The 23,279-nt window shown below is 35.0% G+C and overlaps 3 protein-coding genes across 3 annotated transcripts; 2 read left to right on the plus strand and 1 right to left on the minus strand.

The window, feature by feature from the left end:
- The first annotated feature begins 1,661 nt into the window (after positions 1–1,661).
- LOC109062608 (V-set and immunoglobulin domain-containing protein 10-like) lies at positions 1,662–7,491 on the plus strand. Its single transcript, XM_019079690.2, has 9 exons — positions 1,662–1,959; positions 2,239–2,535; positions 2,960–3,265; positions 3,442–3,726; positions 4,695–4,976; positions 5,955–6,068; positions 6,152–6,164; positions 6,313–6,455; positions 6,693–7,491. Exons 1-9 carry the CDS (start codon positions 1,824–1,826, stop codon positions 6,767–6,769), a joined length of 1,653 nt encoding a protein of 550 aa, XP_018935235.1. The 5' UTR covers positions 1,662–1,823; the 3' UTR covers positions 6,770–7,491.
- Positions 7,492–7,932: 441 nt separating this feature from the next.
- On the plus strand, positions 7,933–13,684 carry LOC109062606 (WD repeat and SOCS box-containing protein 2-like). Its single transcript, XM_019079688.2, has 9 exons — positions 7,933–8,135; positions 8,281–8,449; positions 9,328–9,512; positions 9,907–10,038; positions 10,137–10,237; positions 11,279–11,469; positions 12,435–12,527; positions 12,640–12,753; positions 12,909–13,684. The coding sequence occupies exons 1-9, from the start codon at positions 8,102–8,104 to the stop codon at positions 13,108–13,110; spliced, it is 1,221 nt and encodes a 406-aa protein (XP_018935233.1). The 5' UTR covers positions 7,933–8,101; the 3' UTR covers positions 13,111–13,684.
- On the minus strand, positions 13,277–21,983 carry LOC109062607 (replication factor C (activator 1) 5). The gene is given in 12 exon segments (XM_042723446.1): positions 13,277–13,539; positions 14,221–14,275; positions 14,796–14,873; positions 16,052–16,181; positions 16,279–16,397; positions 17,543–17,789; positions 19,923–19,979; positions 19,981–20,005; positions 20,196–20,275; positions 20,715–20,851; positions 21,205–21,269; positions 21,827–21,983. Coding segments are annotated over 12 exon segments (1,137 nt in total). The 5' UTR covers positions 21,874–21,983; the 3' UTR covers positions 13,277–13,442.
- Positions 21,984–23,279: the final 1,296 nt, after the last annotated feature.

The following is a 23,279-nucleotide window of genomic DNA, read 5'->3' on the forward strand; positions in this document are numbered from 1 at the left end:
GCATATACATATCACATCCATAGATTCCATACAGAGCACATTAATTTCTCTGAGACCATACATGCCACAGTTTTAAGTCTGTACAGAGCACATTCAGGGCTTTTTAGAGATATCAAATGTTTGGAGGTTTGATCATATATACACCTTCTCCTTGCCAGGGGCGTTGCACAAGATCCCGGGCCCTATGCATAGGCAGTCCTGATGGGCCCCCATGAAAATATCCAGGTAAAATTAAATATATTCCAGACTATTCAAGGGCCCTCTCTTCCTTTGGGGCCCTGGTAATCAGTACTGGTTTTACCCCCAGTCCGACGCCCCTGCTCCTTGCTCTTTAAAATGACTGATATTGACAGAATGATCACATTTAGAACTCTAATATGATAATGTGTTGTAACGATCATTTAAATCTAGCTAATTTTCGAACTGTTTGTCATAAATAAACATCTCAGAAAAATGTTATGGGGATTTAAATCGGAGTATGACTTTTTGTTACAAAACAGGGCATAATTTTCATACATGTCTTCTGTAGAGGACACCAGGACAAACAAAAGCCGAAAGCCAAGTTATTACGCATGCATAATTACACTTCTTTTTTCATTATGGTTTGACCCAAGAACACATTAATATAAAAAATAAGGTGCAATGTATACATACATTGTATAGAATGTGAATAGACTACCAATTTTTGGACATTTTACACACATATGCCATAAAGTACAGTATCAAATCATTCTGTTATATCTTTCATAACATAATAGAGAATACGAGAACATATGAGAATCATCTTTGTACAAAGTTTGACTAAAAATAGCCTAAAACCTAAAAACTGATCTGTGAATTAAAAAATTAAACATTGGTTTTGCCCATACATGTCATTTCATGTCTATTTATTTGTTAATTTTTTTGGAATAACAAAGTCCTGGTGTCCTCTACAAAGGACATAGAATAAAATATGAATAAAATATATAAAAAAAAAAAAAAAAAAAATGTTTTTCTCCATTTGTTTCTTATGGTCCAACCAACGTAATGACAAAAAATGTATATTTTTTCCATTAGCGTGGACACATTTGCCTTTGGCTTCTCACATATAAAAAAAAAAATGGACAAATTATGTAAAATATAATTATAAATCTAAAATAATATAATTGTTATTATTATTATTATTATTATTATTATTAAAAACAAATTATATTTATATAAAATTAGAAATATTATTACAAATATAAGTCATTCATGTTTATTTAATGCTATATGTTTACATTAATTATTATTGAAGTTACATTTTGCACATGTGTAACATATTTTGATGCACAAAACTACTTGATACACATAGTATTTATGTATTTATCTATGCAAATAAGAAAAAAAGAAGAATTGAAAACAGTAACAAAAATACCGCGACACAACAATAAATAAATAAAATAAATAAATAAATAAATAAATGGCATGGATTTTGGATTGGGATGCTTTCAGGGATAATGTGCCACAATACAGAGTACAGAGGACCACTGGGCAAAGTGAAATACAGTTCTGAACAGGCTGAGGAGACCCTCAGTCCTAACGCTGTGAGCCTGATCAAGCTGCTCGTGCGCGGGTCAAATCTGGTGTGTGTCTCTTTAAGAGCGCAGGTGAAGGGTGTGGTCAAACTGCAATTTCAAAGTTCAAAGTTTCCGGGAAAGAAAGCAAGTAAACAGGTTGAAGATGGGCATGGATCAAACGTGGCACGAAACATACAGGATTCGAAGCCCAAAGCGATTTTAGAACGTTCGCGATTTTATCTTAAAAAATTCTGGTTATTTGTTTAATTCATAGAAAGGCGTTTGATGCGTTTCCCGGGAAACTCCATAGAATTTGCAAAAGAATACATTTTATCCCATAATCTGATGGGATATCCTGACAATCCTAAAATGGTGATATCTGCAGTAGTTCTGTATCTGCTTCTTTTGTCACATCAAACAGGTGAGTTGACAGGAGATACTCATGTAGCCTATTTTATAAATATATACTACAAATTAATTTACTATAGTTTTTACAGTACTCCAGGGAATGTTCAAACCCCATTTTTTTGAGTGAAACAATTGTACTGAATGATATTTACATGGTACTTATAGCTCTAATACCAAGGTGTTACTATTGTACCACATCCAAAAAACATAGTTTTACTATAGTACTTTTTCTGCATATTTGTAAGTGATCACAGCACTGCTCTAAATGTTTTCTCTGTGCTTCTTCCTGTAGTGTCAGAGGAGCAGGTGCAGCGCTATATTGTTAGAGAGAAGGGTGAGAATGCTGTACTACAGTGTCTTGACCAGCCAGTTAATGCGTCTTTACTTCTTTATCGCTGGAAGAAAGATGGGACTGTTGTTGCAGCCCCAAACCCCTTGAAGCCATCAGAGCATCTTTCCATTTCAAACAATGGCTCTCTTTGGATCAGTGGCCTTCAGTCTACAGATGAAGGCCAGTATGAATGTGAATCCCAAACAACGAATGACAGCTCATGGCAAACCCTCTCAAACACCCTGCTTCGAGTGTCTGGTATGGTGCTATGGATATCTCAATTTGTACTAATGTGACAATGGAAAGCTTTGATATGCAATAGATGTCTCCAGTTTCTGTGAGATCGGGAGTCTGACTTCAAACAGGTTTTACTGGTTTAACTGCAATGCATGAACCTGGAAAACCTAGGTTAACTAACACAAATAACAACTAACTGAACACAAGAAGAAATCTTGGTTAAGTTCCATTTAGATTTTTGAAAGAAATTAATGTTTTTATTCAGCAAGTGATAGTAAAGACATTTATAAGAAATGTCAAAAAAAGAAGAACATCAGTTTCACATAAATGCTGTTTATTAATTCTGAAGTTCTAAAGAAACATTTTTGACAATGGTTGAAATGCCAGGTGGTTTGTGAGAGTCGAATGAATAATTATTTATGTTTGTGCATTTGTATTATTTCAGAGGGTCCAACTAGCGTCTCACTGGCCGTAAAACCAGCAACTCTCCTACCGAATGGAACATTATATGTCAAACAAGGTTTAGATGTGTATTTTAACTGCTCTAGTGAGTCTTTTCCCTCACAAAACTTGACATGGACTGTTGAAGATGTGGCGCTGGACGGTTATGACAGGGCATCTGGGAACAAGTCGTTCCTTGACTTCTCCATAAGAAACATCCAGCCAAGCGATCAAGGGGTGTACACCTGTACATCCCAGAATACACTCTCCAAGACAACTGTGAACAAGAGCCAGGAGCTGCTAGTTTACTGTAAGGCGGATGCTTTCATAGTTTTTGAAAAAGTATTGCAAATAGACACTCGTATAAGTTTTTGTTATATTTGGTTCTTTCAGTTTACTTTGAGAATCATTGTCAGTGTAGATTTTGCTGTGTTTGGTAGATCTGTGATGTATAGGCTGTTTAATTGTCTCTAATGCCTTTATCAGATGCTCCAGAGAGGCATCCGGAGTGCAGTTGGGAGATACTAAATGAGCCATTCGATGTCTTGTTCATATGTAAATGGCATGGAGGTTACCCTGTGCCCACTCTGGACTGGCATGGGGTCCTTGAAGAAAATGTTATAGCCAAGGGTCCCACGATCAACTCCACGTCTCAGGAGACAGAATGTTTGGAGATCCATGTGAATAGGCTTATATTGCACGATGTAAAGGAAGTGAAGTGTGTCGGACATCATGTGACTGGTGTGGAGAAAAACTGCTCCTTTGAGCTCAGTAAGAACTTTTTTTTTTTTTTTTTTTTTTAACAGTACAACAGTATTGAGAATTATCACTGAAAATAAAAACAATAGTCCTTAAAACTTTATTCAAAATATGATTAATTAATTGTTTTCCTTTTGATTATATGCAAAATGTGATGCAGACATGTTTTCATGATATTTACCTACTTTTATACTCAGTGTATATATTTTTTTTTTATTAAAACGAAAAATTTATTTGATTCACCAAGAAAACATTAAATTGATCAAGAGTAACAGTAAAGACGTTTTTAAGTAAATGTATATTTTGAATAAATGTTTTTATTTTTTTTTATTTTTTTTATATTTTATTCATAAAATAATCATGAAAAAAAATGTCTTACCATTTCTACATAAATATATTAGGCAGCAAAAAAATTTCAACATTTCTTGACTATCAAATGAGCATATTAGAATGATTTCTGAAGGATGTGACACTGAAGACTGGAGTAATGATGCTGAAAATTCAGCTTTGTCCTCACAGTAATAAATTACATTTTAAAATATATTCAAATAGAATAAAAGTAATTTAAATTGTAATAATATTTCACAATATTTCTGTTTTGCTGTATTTTTGTTAAATAAAGGCATCCTTGATGAGCATAAACGACTACTTTAAAAAAAACCATTGATTTTTCTAATCTACACTATCAGAACCAGTTTTTGCTTAAATTTGAAATGCTTCTAGTAGCACAAATTAAATTTTATTTTCTTTGAGTGTGCCACCTTAACCAGTGTTGTGAGTTTGGGCCAGGGTTATGTGTGTGTCCAAAAAAATCTGTGAAACTTCTTTAAAATCAGCCATTATAAATACAATTCTGTTTGTTGTTACTAATGAGTTTTGGGTTTTTGAACATAAAATTACAGCATGTGTTTCTGCTTGTCTTCCTCTTCTTCCACTGCATCTCTGGCTTTATTTAAACCATTACATTTTATGTCTTCCAGAGAGGCCGTATCCATTAGGAGATCCCTTGGTAACCGCTCTGGAGGGCAGTAATATCACCCTCAGCTGTATTGAGACCGACTCTCTGCCACCAGCTAAGACTGTCTGGAAACAAAAGGACAACAAAATCATCAACACCACCTCCAAATATATTGTGTATGATAATAACCCCAACTACAAACTCCTTATAATCAATGTAACAAAGGAAGATGAAGGAGCCTATTACTGCTACAGTGAAAACCCTCTTGATGCAAGAGCGCTGGAAGTGTTTCTAACTGTGAAGAGTAAGTTAGAAACTTGAATGTTTCTCAATACTTAAGTATACTTAATATACTTATTTTTTTAAATGTATATAAACACAAGAATTCTTATACCATTTTAATGACAGTAATTTGTGTGGATATTTATTTCTGAGTTTTTTAAAAGGGTAAAGAAATTTTTTGAAAGCTGCATTTTTAGACCATAATCATATTTTTTGCCCTTTTATATACATATTTTTAATAGTACATTAATGTGTGTGGATATTTTATTTAACTATATAATATATTTTATTATTTATTTATTTATTTATTTATTTATGTAGTATTTATATGTGTTTATGTATGTGTGTATACGTTACACACACATATAAATATATATATATATATATATATATATACACATATATATATATATATATATATATATATATATATATATATATATATATATATATATATATACACATGTATATACATATACATATACATACATACACTCACATATATACACACACACACACATACACATACATATGTAAAATTATTCTTGGCCTTACAAATATGAACATCCAGTTTTCATTATGGTAGAGTTTCAGGAAAAATTGTAATGAAAATAATGTCACGTTGCATCTTAAAAAAAAAAAATTTATAAGCATTTTAAAAAAAAAAATTTATAAGCAAAATATATATATTTTTTTATTTAGATTTTGGCCATGTTCTTGACAGGATCTGTGAGATTCACACAGTAAAACCTTATGATTTCAGTTGTTTGAGAATGTTTTAAAGAATACATCAGAGGTCAGATCTGGAGATACTTTAAATACTAGTGATGCTAAAGCTATGACATCTATGCATGAATGTGATCAGTCAAGATGTTTCTGATATTGCTCTGTAATACCTCTCCCTTTGCAGAAGTATTACACAACATCCTCCACGTGAACTTCTCCCTATGTACTAAAAGAGGTTTCAGACTGCGTATGACTGTTTAATATTTGTTCTCAGCCTCTGCAGGTAATGGAGGGGCTGTAGTTGGTGTCTTTGTTTCCATTTTGATAATGATGATTGGAGTCACTGTTGGTGTGACAGTATATTCAAAGCGGGATAGAATTTGTATTGGTAAGTATTTTTGCATACTTACTTGCTAAATAAAACTCTTTTTATAAAGATTCTTTGTATAAATGTTTATTTTTATTTTTCAGGTTTAGGATTTAGGTAAGTATGACCGCAAAACATTACAGCTCATTAATAATCATAGAAATATGTCAGCATTATTATGAAATAAAAGTTTATTGTCTTTGTACGAATAACTTGTGCTGGTAAGGATGTGTAAAGCTGAGGCATTGTAACATTTTCTTTCTAGTCATTTAGACGATGACAGATGGGATGTACTGAGTTTGGTGGACTCGGATGAAGAGGAAATTTTCCATGATAATGTTCCACAACTCCCTCCGCTCACAAACGGACATGCAACCACACTCGTAGAGGTTCACAGAATACCATCCAGTAAGTTAACGGTTTCCCGAAATATTCTTTTGAGGTTTGTGTTATAATATCAAAAGTAGTTTATTTTGAAAGAATTGGGAACTGGGGAATGTTACATAATGAAGAAATTAAACAAGACTTGAGCAAATATAAGTGAGGCAAGTTTGAGAAATGACTGTTTTGTTATTCATTTGAAAAACCTGGAAATATGAGAGAACTCTGAAATATATATTGCTGAAACACATGTATATTTTACAGGTGATCATGAAGATAATGCAGACAGTACTGATCAACAAACACATACAGAACCAGTACAACAGTCAGCAGACAGTTAGTAACCACTTTAAATGTACAGAAAATTTATTCTTTGGGTCAACTCTGCTAAATAATTTGTTTTTTTTTTGTGTGATATTATTAAGTGTAAAGATCTTACACTTATTTTAGAGAGGCCCCGTTTTTATTTTCAGTATTAGTTTTTAATACACTGGCCTCACATCATTCAATTAAAACTTTTACTACTCCCGTTATGAAATGTTATTGTTACTTGAACTGGTTTGAAAAATGCTTTCTGTAAAAATGTATGGGTGAATCTCAACAAAATATGTCTGGCTCATATTTCTTGGCAAAATAATAAACTTAAGGGAAACCTATTTTGTACTGTGGAGGAAATTTGAAATCTGAAATATTAATATTATTTGCTTCATTGTACTAAAGAGTGTTTTTTCCTCAGTGCTTCAGTATGCTTGAGTTTTTGATGAGCTGAGAGATAACAGGAAATCTATTTGTGTATGTGTGCAAGACAAGTGTGTGAGACAGGAATGTTATTTTAGTTTCTTAGACGTCCTGGCTCCTTAGAAAATGACTTGCATTCAGTTCTTAGAAACGCATCTGGAGGACATAGTTAGGCACCTTAAATGGATATATATTGCTCAATATGCATTATGATTGGATGAGATCAAAGCATCCAATTTAGGTATAAATGTTGAGTTGGGGTGTTGCCCTGAATGACTGTATGAATGTAGACCTTTTCCTGCAGGAAAATAAAATATTCAAAAGTCTTTTGTCTCATAGCTTTAATTGAAATGGAAAATTGTAACGACAGTAGCATTGCAATTTCTTTGCATTGTTAATTCATTTTCATGCCAGTTAAGCAGATTTTCTTTCAATTCTCATTACTGTAAAACATCCAGGCATTTTATTAACGTGTGTTTTTTGAAATTCTCATTTTCTCAATGGTGATTTCTTTTCAGATTTTAAAACCGTAATATGAGATCTGTTTTAAAATCTGAAAAGAAATCACCATTGAGAAAATGAGAATTTCAAAACACACAAGTTAATGCAGTTAACTTGCTTAACATATATATATTTTATATATATATATTTTAGGTCCATGGTGACCACATATGAAACAATACTTAGAGTAAACTAGCTTTAAATGACATTGTAAAATAAAATTGATTCAAAGCTGTAAAATCACGATACCTGAGATGTGAATGACATAGTATAAAACACACCTTAACACTGTAAATATACAGTAGACACACCCTGTACTGAGAATGATACTCACCCGACGACGGGGTCACGTGGTTTGCCCATCTGGCCACGCCCCCTAGTGAAATGAATGCAGAGGAGAGGTGAAATGATGCGTACATGATTTCAATGGTAAGATGTGCTCTTCGTTTCGAGGTTGCACTGTCAAAGGTAAGATGATTCACATACCTTAAATGATATATAAGCATATGCATTTGGTGTAAGAGGAAAACGTTTTTTATATTTGTAGGCTGAGTAGTAGTTTCGGATATGCGCATGTGTCTTTGTAAATGACAGGTCTCTTTAATTGTGACAGAACCGCATGATCTGATCGCGGAGCTGAAACCCGCTCATCACCCGCGTCTGTACGGCTCCGCCGGCTGCGAGACATGGAGCGTCCGCTTCTCCCCGGACGGATCTTCTTTTGCCTGGTCGATGGGATACGGCATCGTCAAACTCCTGTCCTGGCCACTGACATCCGAAGAGTGCGTCTGTATTTATAACATAACACAATGGTTTAATAAATATATATAGGCTTATATGTAACACCACAATAAATTACTACTATGGGAGAACCTTCAAACTGTCTCACACACACAAGATAAAAAAATATCATAGCTGAAAAAACAGTCCTTGTTGGCTGGTTTACCATTAAAAAATATATATACAACCTGTCAGTTCTCTTCTGCTCGCCAAGCCTGAGTTTATTTGATCCAAAATACAGCAAAAGCAGTGATATTGTGAAATATTTTTATTATTTAAAATAACTGTTTTCTATTTGAATATATTTTAAAATGTAATTTATTTCTGTGATTTCAAAGCTGATTTTTTTTAACAATTAACTAAATAAAATGAAAACGGAAAAATAAAAACTAATTTCACACATTAATAAAATAATACAATTTCAATGCTACTAAAATAACCGTGATGTTTATATATAGAAATATACAGTATAATGTAAATATCAAAGTATTCTATTGTTTGATTGACTGATTGAAAATACTATTTTATAGATCAAAATATTTTATTAATTCATTGACAAAACTATTTTACTACAACCCTTATAAAAAGTATAGGATTGATTCCATGTAACTATAGTCCTTCCAAAAAAGTACAATGGTATTACAATGTTTTTGAGCTTATATTCTTTACCATATGGTAAATGAATGTACTAATCAGTACCATGGTATATATCACAGTACCATCTTTTGATACCATTACTGTACCATGGTTCTACCACAGCATTTTTTTTTTAACAAAGTCACAGGGTCATGTGGAACAATGAAGGAAGCTGAGCCTGAACATCTCATACTTTGATGTAGAGCACAGCTGAAACTTCTTCTGTTCTTCCTTGTATTAACAGTAGTGCCAAAGCTGTATGCAGTGAAGAGAAGACACTTAACTGCAAGCAGACGGTGTGGGCTCTGGCGTTTGGTCCCTGCCTGTCTACCCGAGTGGATGCTTCACATCAGAACGCACATGATCATGAGCTACTGCTGGCCATTGGTCTGAACAACGGCGTGATCCAAGTGTGGGTCGTCTCAAGTGGTAAGATTGAACTCTGGACTTAGTTTCAACATCAAGAACCTAGATTGCTCTAAATAGTAACAGTACACTCTTAAAAGTAAAGGTACTTCACGATGCCATAGAAGAACCTTTTTGTCTAAATGGTTCCATAAAGAACCTTTAACATCAGAAGAACCTTTCTGTTTCACTAAAGGTTCTTTGTGGCGAAAGAAGGTTCTTCAGATTACAAAGAGTTAAGAAAGAGATGGTTCTTTAAAGAACCTTTGACTGAATGGTTCTTTGTGGAACTAAAAATGGTTCTTCTGTGGCATCGCTTGAAGAACATTTTAAAGCACCTTTATTTTTAAGAGTGCATGGTGTTAAGCACATGTAGTATTAGGTTTAATGTTAGTGAATCCTTGTTCTGTCTCTTTAGGAAATCTGCGGTTTACTCTAACCGGACATCTGGCTCCTGTCAGGGATTTAGTCTTCACTCCAAATGGAAGTGTCACTCTTGTATCGGCCTCCCGAGATAAAACTTTAAGGATATGGGACTTGGCAAAGAAAGGTCAGAGCATCTGATGTGGAAGCAACATATCTTTGCAATGGGATGAAATGTGACCTTAAATTTTGTACTTATGAAGACTGTATTGCTGATATTTGCAGGTGCCAGTCCCCATGTGCTGCGGGGTCCAAACTACTGGGTCTTCAGATGTTCCATATCACCTGACAGCAGTGTGATCGCCTCTGTCTGCAACCTCGACTCTGTGAGTTTCTTATTTTAGCATTATTTATATACTGATACCTAATTAATTCATGTTTTGAATTCACTTGTATTTTTATATTTTCAGTTTTAATTTTAGTTTATTTTACTGATTTTGCTATGTTTTTGTCATTTTTTTGTTATTGTTTTGTTTTAATATTTCAGTGTAGCTTTCATTTCTTTTTAGCTTTAGTAATTTGAAAACTTTTTTTTATTGTATTTTAGTTACATTTCTCATATTACATTTATATATCATATATATATATATATATATATACTGTATGTGACCCTGGACCACAAAACCAGTCTTAAGTCGCTGGGGTATATTTGTAGCAATAGCCAAAAAAAATTGTATGGCTCAAAATTATAGATTTTTCTTTTATGCCAAAAATCATTAAGATATTAAGTAAAGATTATGTTCCATGAAGATATTTTGTAAATTTCCTACCGTAAATATATAAAACTTAATTTTTGATTAGTAATATGCATTTCTAAGAATTAATTTGGACAGCTTTAAAGGTGATTTTCTCAGTATTTAGATTTTTTCGCAACCTCAGATTCTAGATTTCCAAATAGTTGTATCTCGGCCAAATATTGTCCGATCCCAACAAACCATGGAAAGCTTATTTATTCAGCTTTCAGATGATGTATAAATGTATATTTATATACACACACATACATTTTTTACATTTTATTTCAATTAACAACAATGCTGCAGTGGCTCCAAAAGCATCTGGACAATTAAAACTGTATGTGTTTGCATTAAATAACAAAATATCAAATAAGATTTTATTCAGTAAGCATCAAATAAGTATTTTTTTAAATAGCTAAACTGTTCAAAATGAAGGCAAAAAGTATTTGAACACTTTCACACAGTAGTTAATGTGCTGAAGCTGTGGTTACTCTGTTAGGATGTCTTCTAGTATTAACATAAAGGGTTAAGTTATATGATCAGAGAGACTTTTGCTCTCTGCAACAGGAACAGGATATCATGTAATAACACTGTGTGACATGTTACATTGTCTGAATGTCTTCTTCCCAACAGAAGGTGTATTTGTGGAGCTTGCGGTCCTACACCTTCATGAGACACCTTACATACGACCATGAGCGCACCATGGCATCATGTGACTTTTCCCAGGACGGAGCGCTGCTCGCGATCGCTTCGTATCATTCGACCACAGGCTGGTGGCTGGACCTGTGGGACCCCTATACAGCTGATCTCCTGACTAGAGTAGAGTATGTTAGCCAACTAAGTTGTTCCTTTCTCATATAAAACATTTTTTTTTTTAATAAAGAAAATTAGAAATAAAGCCATTTCATTTTTGGGACAAAAAGTTCTGGACATTGGCAAAGTTCTGCTAAACATCTTTTGTGCTTCACAGAAGAAAGAAAACATATCTTTGATGACAGAATGTATTTTTTGGGGCAAACTTTTACATTAAATGCTGAATGATTTGATGCGTTTATAAATGTATACATTAATTGTTCAATTTCCTAACTAATTTGGTTAAAGGAATAGTTCACCCAAGATGAAAACTGGCTGAAAATTTACTCACCATCAGGCCATTTAGGATGTAGATGAGTTTGATTCTTCATCAGAACAGATTTGGGGAAATGTAGCATTACATCACTTGCTCACCAATGGATCCTCTGCAGTGAATGGGTGCCGTCAGAATCAAACAGCTGATAAAAACATCATAATAATCTGCAAATAATCCACACAAGTCCAGTCCAACAGTTAACAACTTTTGAAGTGACAAGCTGTAAGAAACAAACCCATCATTAAGATGTTTTAACTTTAAACCATCGCTTCTGGCCAAAATATGAGACCAAAAAAAAAAAACAGAACATATTTGTTTAGAACTGTGCACTTGTAAATGGTGCTTGATCTGTGCATATTTCTCTCCTGATTCAGACAAGATTGCTTTTTCACTGGAAAAATCGCATTCGGGCCCCCTCTCCCTTGTCAGGCCCTTATAATCATCCTAACATTCCCCCCATTACTGCACTCTTGATTATACATAGAGGACTCAACATTTTGAAGTTAAAAACATATCAATGATGGATTTATTACAAACACACAGATTTTCACTTCACAAGATGTTAATTGATGGACTGGAGTCGTGTGGATTACTCGGGTAAACTATGTCACAATAAACTGTATGTTGGAAATTGTAAAAAATAATTGCTTCTCTTTCCAGAGACTGTGAGCTGTGCGCTTACAGAAGTGACAATCTACTGACCTCTCTTAGCTTCTCTCCGGTTGGTCTGCTGCTGGCTTTCAAAGACTACAGGTGAGCAGTGAGATCTTCAGAGCTACACATCAGGGAGCTACATGACCGGACGTCACCCTTGTGACCTCACACCTTTCTCTGTTGTTACTGAAGACACAGTACTGTGTTGCAGGGCGTTACGGATCTGGGATATGGAACAAGATAAACTAGTGGCAGACACTGATCACAACCGAGCCAGTGGTGTGTGCTGTGTTTTCCATCCACATGGGGGCGTCATCGCTACAGGGTATTGCAAGTCACATAATTGTGTTGGAACATTATATATTATATTCAGTTTGGGCTCAGTGTTTACTCTAGAAACTTTAGGGGCTGATTTTATTTGTATTTTTTTTGCTTGTATACTGGAATAAATATTAAGAACTACTTTATATTTGATTGTAGGTGCAGAGATGGACATGTAAAATTCTGGAGAGTTCCTCATCTCATTCCGAGCCTTCAGCATCTGTGCCGGATTGCCCTGAGATTCTCCATTTCAACCTATCAGGTGGAGGCTCTTCCCTTGCCGAAAAAAATCCTGGAATACCTTACTTACAGGGATGTTCCAAAGCAAAAGATTGTATATTGCAAAGAACACTGCAGATGAAAATAAGTAATGTTTGTGGGTCAAGTAAACGTTGCATAATTTTCTAGGAAGCCTAATTTCCCCAGACGCCTCTTTGTTCAAAACAAAGACATTAAATTACGACACTATACTCGAAATATTTATTTACATAACTACTTAAAAAAAAATTAGCATTTGTTTTACAAAGTACTGAGACAAGCTTTATTTAAAGCATAAAAAAATAAACCATTCAAAAATATTACAGGGTTCTACGCATAGTTTTTTTGTCAGAACAATATGAAGTAGTAAACAACTTCCTCTCATGACATCATGGATCTATGTTACATAACCCTTTCAAAGTGTGAACCAATGATCTATCCATCGCTGACTACGATGTCTCTAACAGCCTGGAAAGCTGCAACCATTGAGCTCAGCTGGATCTTCTCATTGGTTCCGGAGGCCAGACGATACCTTATGGTTAAAAAGGAAAGAACAGAAGTTGAAGAAGCTCACTCAAGTATATAATAAACTCAATCTACCATTTAAAAGTTTGGGGTTGGTAAGATTTTTTTAATGGTATTTAAAAGTCTCTCATTCTCACCAAGGCTGCAATCATTTGATTAAAAAAACACACAGTAAAAACAGGAACATTGTGAAATATACAATTTAAAAGAACTGTTTTAATATATTTTAAAATGTAATTTATTGTAATGCAAAGCCGTTTTCAGCATCATTACTCTAGTCTTCAGTGTCACATGATCTTTCAGAAATCTTTCTAATATACTGATTTGCTGCTCAAGAAACATTTATTATTATTACCAATGTTGAAAACAGTTTGCTGCTTAATATATCTTTGAGCAAACGTGATACATTTGAAGGATTCTTTGAGTAGAACGTTCAAAAGAACAGCATTTATTTGAAAGAGAAATAATATAAATGTTTTTGCTGTCACTTTTGCCCAATTTAATGCATCCTTGCAGAATTAAAGTATTAATTTGATTGTATATGTTTAATAGAACAGTGTAAACAATTCTATACCAATTAAATAAACTACTCAACAGAATAAATAAACAAACTCACAGTCATTAATAGAACAGTGTAAACACTTCTCTACTGATTTACTAAATAACTTGACATAATGAATGTACTCACTCAATATCTGCAAGTTTTATAAGCAAGCCCATGCGGATGGAGGGTGGGAAGTCCACTGAAATAGAGACACGAAACATTAGAGCAAAATTAACCCACCTAACTGTGCTCAAACAACACTTTGATTGTGTGACCAATAAATCAGATTAAAAATGATCTAATCTAAAAATATTTTTTTGTTATTTTAAAACAACAACAACAAAAAAAAAACCCACAGAAAACCTGGCATGCTGTGTGAATTTTTTTGTTTTTGTTTGTTTTACCATGATATACTCATTATTGCAGTCTGGTTTCTGAAAATAGTGTAATATTTAGTTTTTTTATTTTTTTTTCATAGTTTTTTTCATGTGTCTCTACTTCTGACAGGCGTCCTTTAAAAACAAGAACAACCGGTTTCCATGACAACCACAAAAGGATCTCCATGGTAACAAGGGCAGGGATAACATGTAGCTCACCACTATATCAAAGTTGTGATAGGTTGTGTTCCAGGCCTCAACTAGACTCTGCACTGCTTTGGTTATTTTGAAGAGGAACTGATTATAGAGCCATGCGTGGCTGAATTAAAAGTGTAGTCTTACCACGGTGAATGAGAAGATGGACTTCAGTTAAAATGTCATGAAGTGCCAGACCCTTTAGAGTTTTGAGCTGCAGAATTTCTGTTGAACCCAGATAAGGACTTTGGAGACGTCATAAACTAATATTAGCAGCTTACACCACAAATAAACAGTTAAATATCATTAATAAAATGGTGTTTATTAAATTATAAATATCAATATTAAAAATACACTTTTTGTATAAAATACATAATCATCATAATAGCATATATAATAAGGCCACGTCCACACAAAAGCCAGAGCTTTTACCTATTCAATCTTTTTTTCTCTCCTCATCTCAAGAAGTATCTGCATCCACACAAAACCACAAAACAGACACAAATCGATGTAGTATACATGCCAGACCAGCATGTGGTGCTGTAATTCTGCCACAGAGATACACTAAAAACAGAGAAGAAGACATGGGACTATGCATAAACCTTGTGCGCGGTATACAAACGAACATGGAACAATACATTTATTAATCTGTGTTAATAATGTGTAAATAAAGTTAATAAAAAGACAAGTGTTCAGTGTTTTTTCATGTTTTTGTTGCTGTTATGTGACATAGCGGTGTCTGACTCGCTGGGCGAGACGTGGGCTGATGATGTCATCGTTTCAGAAAATATACGGAATCGCTGTCCACACGAAAACGCAAGGGCGGTGTTTTCAAATTGATCCACTCTGGGACCCAGTTTCAAAAAATATTGGTTTCACTCTCCCAAAACGCCGGATCCGTGTGGACGAAACACCTATCCGATACAAAATGTATGTGTATACAGCGAAACGTGTCTCCGTGTAGATGAGGCCTTAGAATATATATATATATATATATATATATATATATTCATTTTCTTTTTATTCCTTTTTCTATAGTAAAATTATTTTAAAAAAAATTATGTTTGATTTTACATAGTCAAAATATTACAACATGTATAAACCACAAATGTAACAGATTACAATACATTGAGCATAAACTCTGTTGTCATTTTCCTGATATGGATAAAATGTTTGTAAATATATATATTTATGTCAAAATTTAATGATTTACTTGATTCATTTATTGATTGTTGTTATTATTATTATTAATATCTACAAACAGACTTTTAAACATGTAAACCGGTGACTTTGATCCCATTTCTTATATAAAAAAAACAAACAAACAAACAAAAAAAAGGTTGTGAGCTATTATGAGCTGTAAAGCTTGGATAACTAACCAAACACTAGAGTAGAAAGGATACGGTTATATGCAGTGGTGAAGTCTTTATTGAGAGCCCAGTCCAGTATGTTGGCGATGTCTGATCTAAGAGGATGTCCAGTACATGTGTACACCATCTCCTCCGTCACCTTCCCATAGGCCATATGGGTGCTCTGTACATGAGAACACACATTACAGATTTTTCTCATTCATATTTTTTCTTACCAGCAGCATCATAAGCAAACCACAAAACCTCACTTTGATACACACCTGTAAAATGTTTAATGATCGCCTCATGTCTCCTGTTGAGAGGGTCACAATGGCCTTCATGCCATCTGGAGTGATGTCAATGCTATCAATGTTTGGTTTTATTTGCTCAAAGTTGTGTCCTGTGCCAGAGGGCAGAGCCCATATCAAATGTGTGTTTTTGTGAAGAGTTTTTAATCAAATGGGCTGAAATAATGAAGTTCGCATTAAAGAGAACACAGAACCAAGATCTTGTTTAGAAGAAGCCATATTAAGTAAGTATTATAAGCGAGGGTGTTGTTATGATATTGCCAGTATTCACACAGCTGACAGCTTTACCTGTTCTAGTTTGTTCAGTTGTGCGCGAAATGAGGCGCTGTATTTTCTGCACTTTCCCTTCTTCCGTCTCCGTCATTTCTCTCTGCAAAAACGAAGAGAATGCGTTTATCAGACTGTGTCGTCAGCTCTGATGTGCGACAGAGATGAGGACTGTCTGAAACTCTCTTTTTTCCACTAAAACTTTTGATGGTCGCATCGTCTGCTCCAGTTTAATCAGTGAACATAACCAAAGATTTGATCCTGCAAAACAATTAGGAAAAAAAGGCATTACATTCAAATTTTTAAGTTATAACATGTAAATATATATACAGATAGCAATAACTGCTTTGGGCTCGATTCTAGCGGCAAATGCGTCTCTGTCGGTTGATACCTCATGTCGGTTAAGCAGAAAGGTAATAGGCCAGGGTACGGCGCCGACTCTACTAGAAACACTTCTGGCTGACGAAGACGGCTTTTTCTCTATGGGCCGATCTCGGCTGAAGCTGATACGGTATTTTGCAGCGGCAGGTCCATACTCGGTGTAGTTGTGTGTATTAAAGGAACACTCCACCGTTTTTTGAAATAGGGCTTATTCACATTATTTCCTACATTTTAGATAGGTGGAGCAAATGCATTTTTGTGTCAGTGCATGCATTGTTTTAGTTTGACTGGGTGTTAAGCTAGCACAATGAATGTTATCCTTAGCAGCCAGCTAATGGAATGGAATAAAAGTGATTAAAAAAAAAAAAAAAAAAAACTTTCAGTACTTCTTGTGGCCTCGCGTATTCACAGCAGTACAAATAGCGATCTAGATTAACACTAGAGCGATTTCACAAAGCAGATATTGACTTGGGACTATATTATGGGGAAGCACAGGCCGAAGCACTGCTGTATAAGCGCTCTTTCTGCTACTTCGGCGCAAAAGAGATATCACGCAACACATGAAATCCATGACTTCCGTCCAACATACCCGGTAGTGAATAATAGCTTGCTGGCTTCCTTTCCTTTACAGTACACGAATGGCGATGAACATGGCTGATTTTGAGATAGACGAAAGAGGGTGACTTCTCCAGACGATCAAGAACCAGAGAACCATACCTCTTTGAACCAGAGTTTACAGAAGACGAGGCTCGTGCTTTGGAAATAGAACGACAGGAGGAGAGGAGGTTCGCGATGAAGCTCAACAGCCTGAGGAGGACGTGAGGATGAGAGTAACGCTGAACTGGTGGGTGTGCAGATGTAGGGAATATGCCAATCTATGCCCGGCCGAATAGAATGTCTGTGCTGTAGAGAGTGGGATATGTTTTGCCATTGTCCAGGCTCGTATGTCAGATCAAGATGAAGCGTGCCAGTTTGGTCACATCTCTGGGGGATGTCGCGGTGGCTGATCCATTCTGCAGTACTTCGATGCGTATTCGTGTACTGTAAGGGAAAATAGCCAGGCAGTTTCACTGTTCGCGCCCGGTATGTTGGCCGGAAGTCGTGGGAGTTCATGTGTTGCGTGATATCTCTCTCGCCCGAAGTAGCAGATGCCGCTAAGCAGCAGTGCTTAGCCTGTGCGCTCCATAATATAGTCCCAAGTCAATATCTGCCTGAGAGTGCCTGAAGTGTTAATCTGGATCGCTATTTGTGCTCGTTGTGAATCGCCCGAATACCAGAAGTAGTGGGTGAGGGGTTTTTAATTTTTTGATCACTTTTCTCAGGCCATGGCAACTAACAGCAAAGGACATTCATTCGTGTAAGCTATGTCGCCATTTAGTCAGCTAAAACAATGCATGCACTGACGCAAAAATGCATTTGCCCACCTATCTAAATGTAGGAAATAATGTCGAATAAGCCCTATTTAAGCGATTCATTCCTTACTTTCTTGACCCGAGTTAGAATTTTATCACGATTTCAAAATACGGTCATTTCAATGTTGCTCTATCTTCAACCGGCACAAAAGATCATTTCAATGTTGCTCTATCTTCAACCGGCACAAAAGATGTCTTGCCTCTAACTACATAAAAATATAAACAGATTTTTTTAATTTTCTGGGAAAATAAATAAATAAATAAAAATGGAGTGGTATGGATTTCTTTCAGAATGCACTCCAACGTCAAACCAACTAATTTACTTCAGAAATAACATACACTTGACCTGGATTTGCTGTGCTGAGAGTCTAACCTCTCTTGGCATGGGTCACAAGATATAAGCTCTAGGTCGGGTGGGGGGAAAGGGTCAATCTGAGGTGGCTACTGTCTGGACATAGGTGGCGGGCCCCGAAACGAAGACCGCCAAAAGCATCGGGGCATTCGGAGACCTGCAGACGCAACAGGGATGGTTGGTAGGGGCGCGAGATTGAGGAGATCGTGAGCTTGACAAGGTAGTTAAACAGAAGGAGAGCACACAGCCATACGTGTATTGTGTGTTCTAACTGGAAACTTCTCAATGAACTGACAGAGAGGAAGAGAGAGGAAGCCGGCTACGACGAGGAGGCGGGGGGGTAAAAAAAAAGAGGAAAAAATAAATCCGGCGTGGATTAATGAAGTCTGCATCATAAAAAAATATTCAAAGATTGACCTGAATAATCGGAAAATGCATATTTTTAATACCACAAATATTGACAAAAAAAACAAAACACAAAATATAAAAAATAAAAAAAACAATAAAAATAATAACAAAAAAAAAAAAAACATTGACAAAATATATCCAGAACACATATTGGTAACATTTAAAGCATAAAAGCAGGATTTTGTGTCAAAATTATCATAAAATATTCCCAAATAATTAACTCTACCTAAATATTTTTCCCCCCAATCACACTACTGCTATAATTAAAAATAATAATAAAAAATAATTGAATAGTTTAAAAAATATATTAAATGAAATAATAATTAAAAACAGATACTATTAATCTTAAAACTTTTTATCATATTTTTTCCAATGCTTATCACGTGCTATAAAATAAAATAATAATTATTACTTTAAATATGAAGAAGAATAAATACAAAAGGATGAAATTAAAATAGACAACTAGCAATAAGATACTAATAACAAACAACAAATAGATCCTTATTTAGATATCTAGACAGACATTTCTTACATCTTCAAAAACCTAAAAATAAAAGCATACCCTTTTTTTTAAATCGTATCACCCCTAATTGGTCAAATTTAAAACCTTAAACTCTCTAAATATTTTTTTTCCCAACTGGGGTACCATCATGAACAGAGCTGTCAGTCTCAAGAACAGTCCTCATCTGTGGACGAGTGGCATGGCGCAGTGTCCCTATTGGTTCTGCCATCGGGACATTTGGTGGCTCAGCCTCTCAGGTGAGCTGGTATGGAGGGGCAGATACGGTATAAGCTACCCTCTCCTCAAAGCATTTCTGTGCGTCCCACCTTTGGGTCATAGCATCCGCCTCGTCCCAGGATCACCAACTTAAAGCCTTTCCTACAGAAGCAAACGTAGAGAACAGGACCTAAATTTAAACAACAGTAGATATTTGAATTCAATAAAAGCCTAAAGACAAGATGTCAATAGTCACATAGTTGAGCCTGTAATATATTGCTGTATGTAAGAACAGATATTATACCATACAAATTGTTCATGAATGGGATATAAGGGTGAGTACTGTTCTTACTTGAAGATGGTTCGTGTGCTGGCAAAGCTGAGGATCGGCCCCCGCACCACATCTATTCCACGGTCATCTGACGCATTGAGCTGAGGAAGTAAAATGCACAATAATTTCCATTATATATATATATATATATATATAAAAACCTTTTAAAAGGTTTGCAACAATCATACTTAGCTTTCAGTTGTTAATATAAAAAATAATTAAAAAGCATAAAATATAATGCATCGGATATGAAATAGATATAGAAGTTATATTATAACCATCTAATAGCAGACAATATTAGAACAGCAATTATTGTGATTCTGACGGCACCCATTCACTGCAGAGTATCCACTGGAGAGCAAGTCATGTAATGCTAAATTTCTCCAAATCTGTTCTGATGAAGAGAAACAAACATCTACATCCGAAACAATACCAAACCATGCAGCTGTTCTTTTAAGTGGATGACCACATATTTTTTGCAATGGGGAAAAAGTCACTAAACATATGCATCTGGAAAACAACAAAAAACTACCACAGTACCTCCAGGACCATGGAGTTGAACTCTTTATCTTTGTACAGCTGTTTAGCACATGCTAGTATAGTAGAGGTCTTTCCTGTTCCTGGAGGTCCATAGAAGAGCAGATGAGGCAGTCGGTCTTCACTGATGAACTTCTGAACTGTGGAAGAAAGAGAATCCCAGGATTCAAGAAAATAATAAAAAATTAATTTCTATAGAAATTTCAAGAATATACTGGTCATTTACAGAATATTAGAAAAAAAACGGATGCAAAAGTACCATAAAAGTAGTCCATACACCTTTTGGAATATATATTTAAGTCTTCTGAAGCCATGTAGTTTTGTGTAGAAATCAAACTAAAATTTAACATGGATGCAACTGAATTTTCATTTTGGGTAAACAATTCACAGAGACTCTCCTGCTATTACTATTACAGTGCAAATCTTAGTTTGTTAATCATAATAATAATAATAATGAAAGAGTACAAATTATAATTCATTGATCACTGCTTACTTGTGCTCAGGATGTCTTGATGAGAGATGAGGTCATCTAATGTCTGTGGCCTGTACTTTTCAACCCTGAAAAACAAGAAATAATAGTTTTAAAAAACTGTTTTTGTTTCATCATATTGTTTATCTAGTGAAGTGACAGGAGTAACTTTCTTACCTTTTTAAAATAACCCATAATTTGCCTCATATTAACATGATGGTGTTATTATAACGACAGTAGCTATCATCACAAGTAGATATTATTAATAAAGAGTTTATCATTTCAGACATGTGCTTTAATAAGGATTACTTTGCAGTGAACTGACTGACACACTTGAGTTGTCATCGCTTTTCTCCATCAATGATACGATGGATGTCAGCTGTCATGATAATAATAACACAGTTCTGATACGTTCTTGTATATTTCATATTTCATACATACTAAATGACGAACTCAACTACAGCCCATAGTGATTTAATATCCATAAATTAATATCGCTATAAGTGCAGAATAAGGACAATCCAAATGTAAACAAAGCAAACTGCACACGTCGGCTGAAGAATGTCTCAAGTGAAATAAACATCTTTTAAGCATTAGCTAAGAACACAAGATCGAAATTTTTACTACTAAACGCAAAGGACATTACCATGGTAAATTTCTCGTCTGAGGTTGTACTTTACTTGTTGATGCCATCCTCTTGTATTTTGTTTAATCAGCCACGCGATGTGCTTTGGCGCGTTTTCTTCTTCTTCTTCTTCGTCTTTTTGTTCAATGGCCGTTCACTCCTTAGGAGTATCACCGCCACCTACTTAAAACCTTCCCAAAATGGTGATAAAAATCTATATCGCTATATAAAAAAAAAAAAAATTATAATAACCCACCAACCACACAAGATCATAACATCTTCCACACTGGGCTCCTCAACCTCCCAGATGGGCAGATGCAACACTAAATCCTGTGGTCTAAGCTCTAAAAATGTTAACACCACCTCAAATATCTGATTATCACTCAAACCTTTTCTCAGAAGGATAACGAAGCTCACTGGCCTGTTACTTATATTGCTAAAAAAGACTGTTATGTTGATCATCATATTTACTACATTTAAAAAGCACATGCTCTACTGCTTCAAAAACATCCCATTCATCACACATACCATTTTCATGCTTCCCCATTAATGCAAGTGTTGAATTTAGTCCCGTGTGTCCCATCCTTAATCTAGAAATAATTACTTCTTCCTTTCTGTGCCTTCCATAAAACTATTCTTTTTTCCCTACTGATTTTATTATAATACCACCTACCTGTGCTGCTATTTTCCCATCTTTGTTGCCATATTCTTATTATTTTCCTGTCAATTACTGATTTTATCTAATTTCTTCCCAGAGGTACCTTAACATCCACCAGGTTTTTCTTTAAAGCTTCTTTTGCTAATTTACCCGCTGTTTCATTCCCTGCTATCCTGATATGTGCCGGTCCCAACAAAGGTATACGATTATATCCTCTATTTTCAGTCTGTACAGTATTATATAAATTTCTACTAGCGGGTGTTCTCTATCAGTTTTTGTCGACAGTATACTTTTAAGAGCTGATGAAGAATCTGAACAAATTACAGTCCTATTTGGCTCAATCTGTTCTACCCATTGCAATCCTACTATTATAATTCTGTATATGGACAATTTGTCACTTTACCTTAAACTTATTTTTGTCTTAAAGGGGTCATATGATGCTGCTAAAAAGAGCATTATTTTGTGTTTTTGGTGTAATGCAATGTGTTTATGTGGTTTAAGGTTAAAAAAACACGTTATTTTTCATATAATGTATATTATTGTTTTTCCTCTATGGCCCGCTTTTCTGAAACGTGTCAATTTTTACAAAGCTCAATGCTCTGAAAAAAGCGAGGTGTGCTCTGATTGGCCAGCTATCCAGTGCGTTGTGATTGGCCTAATGCCTCAAGCGTGTGATGGAAATGTTACTCCCCTTAACATACTATTCCGTCTCCCAGGCCAGCAGCATAAGACTCAGTCCAGCTGCTCTGCTCGTGCACATCCCATCATCGTTTTCTTTTAGCAGTTCAGTCAATGGACTGTTAGGAGTAACTGAAT

The sequence above is a fragment of the Cyprinus carpio genome, chromosome B5 (genome assembly GCF_018340385.1).
Source record: "Cyprinus carpio isolate SPL01 chromosome B5, ASM1834038v1, whole genome shotgun sequence".
In the NCBI taxonomy this organism is placed as follows: Eukaryota; Metazoa; Chordata; class Actinopteri; order Cypriniformes; family Cyprinidae; genus Cyprinus; species Cyprinus carpio.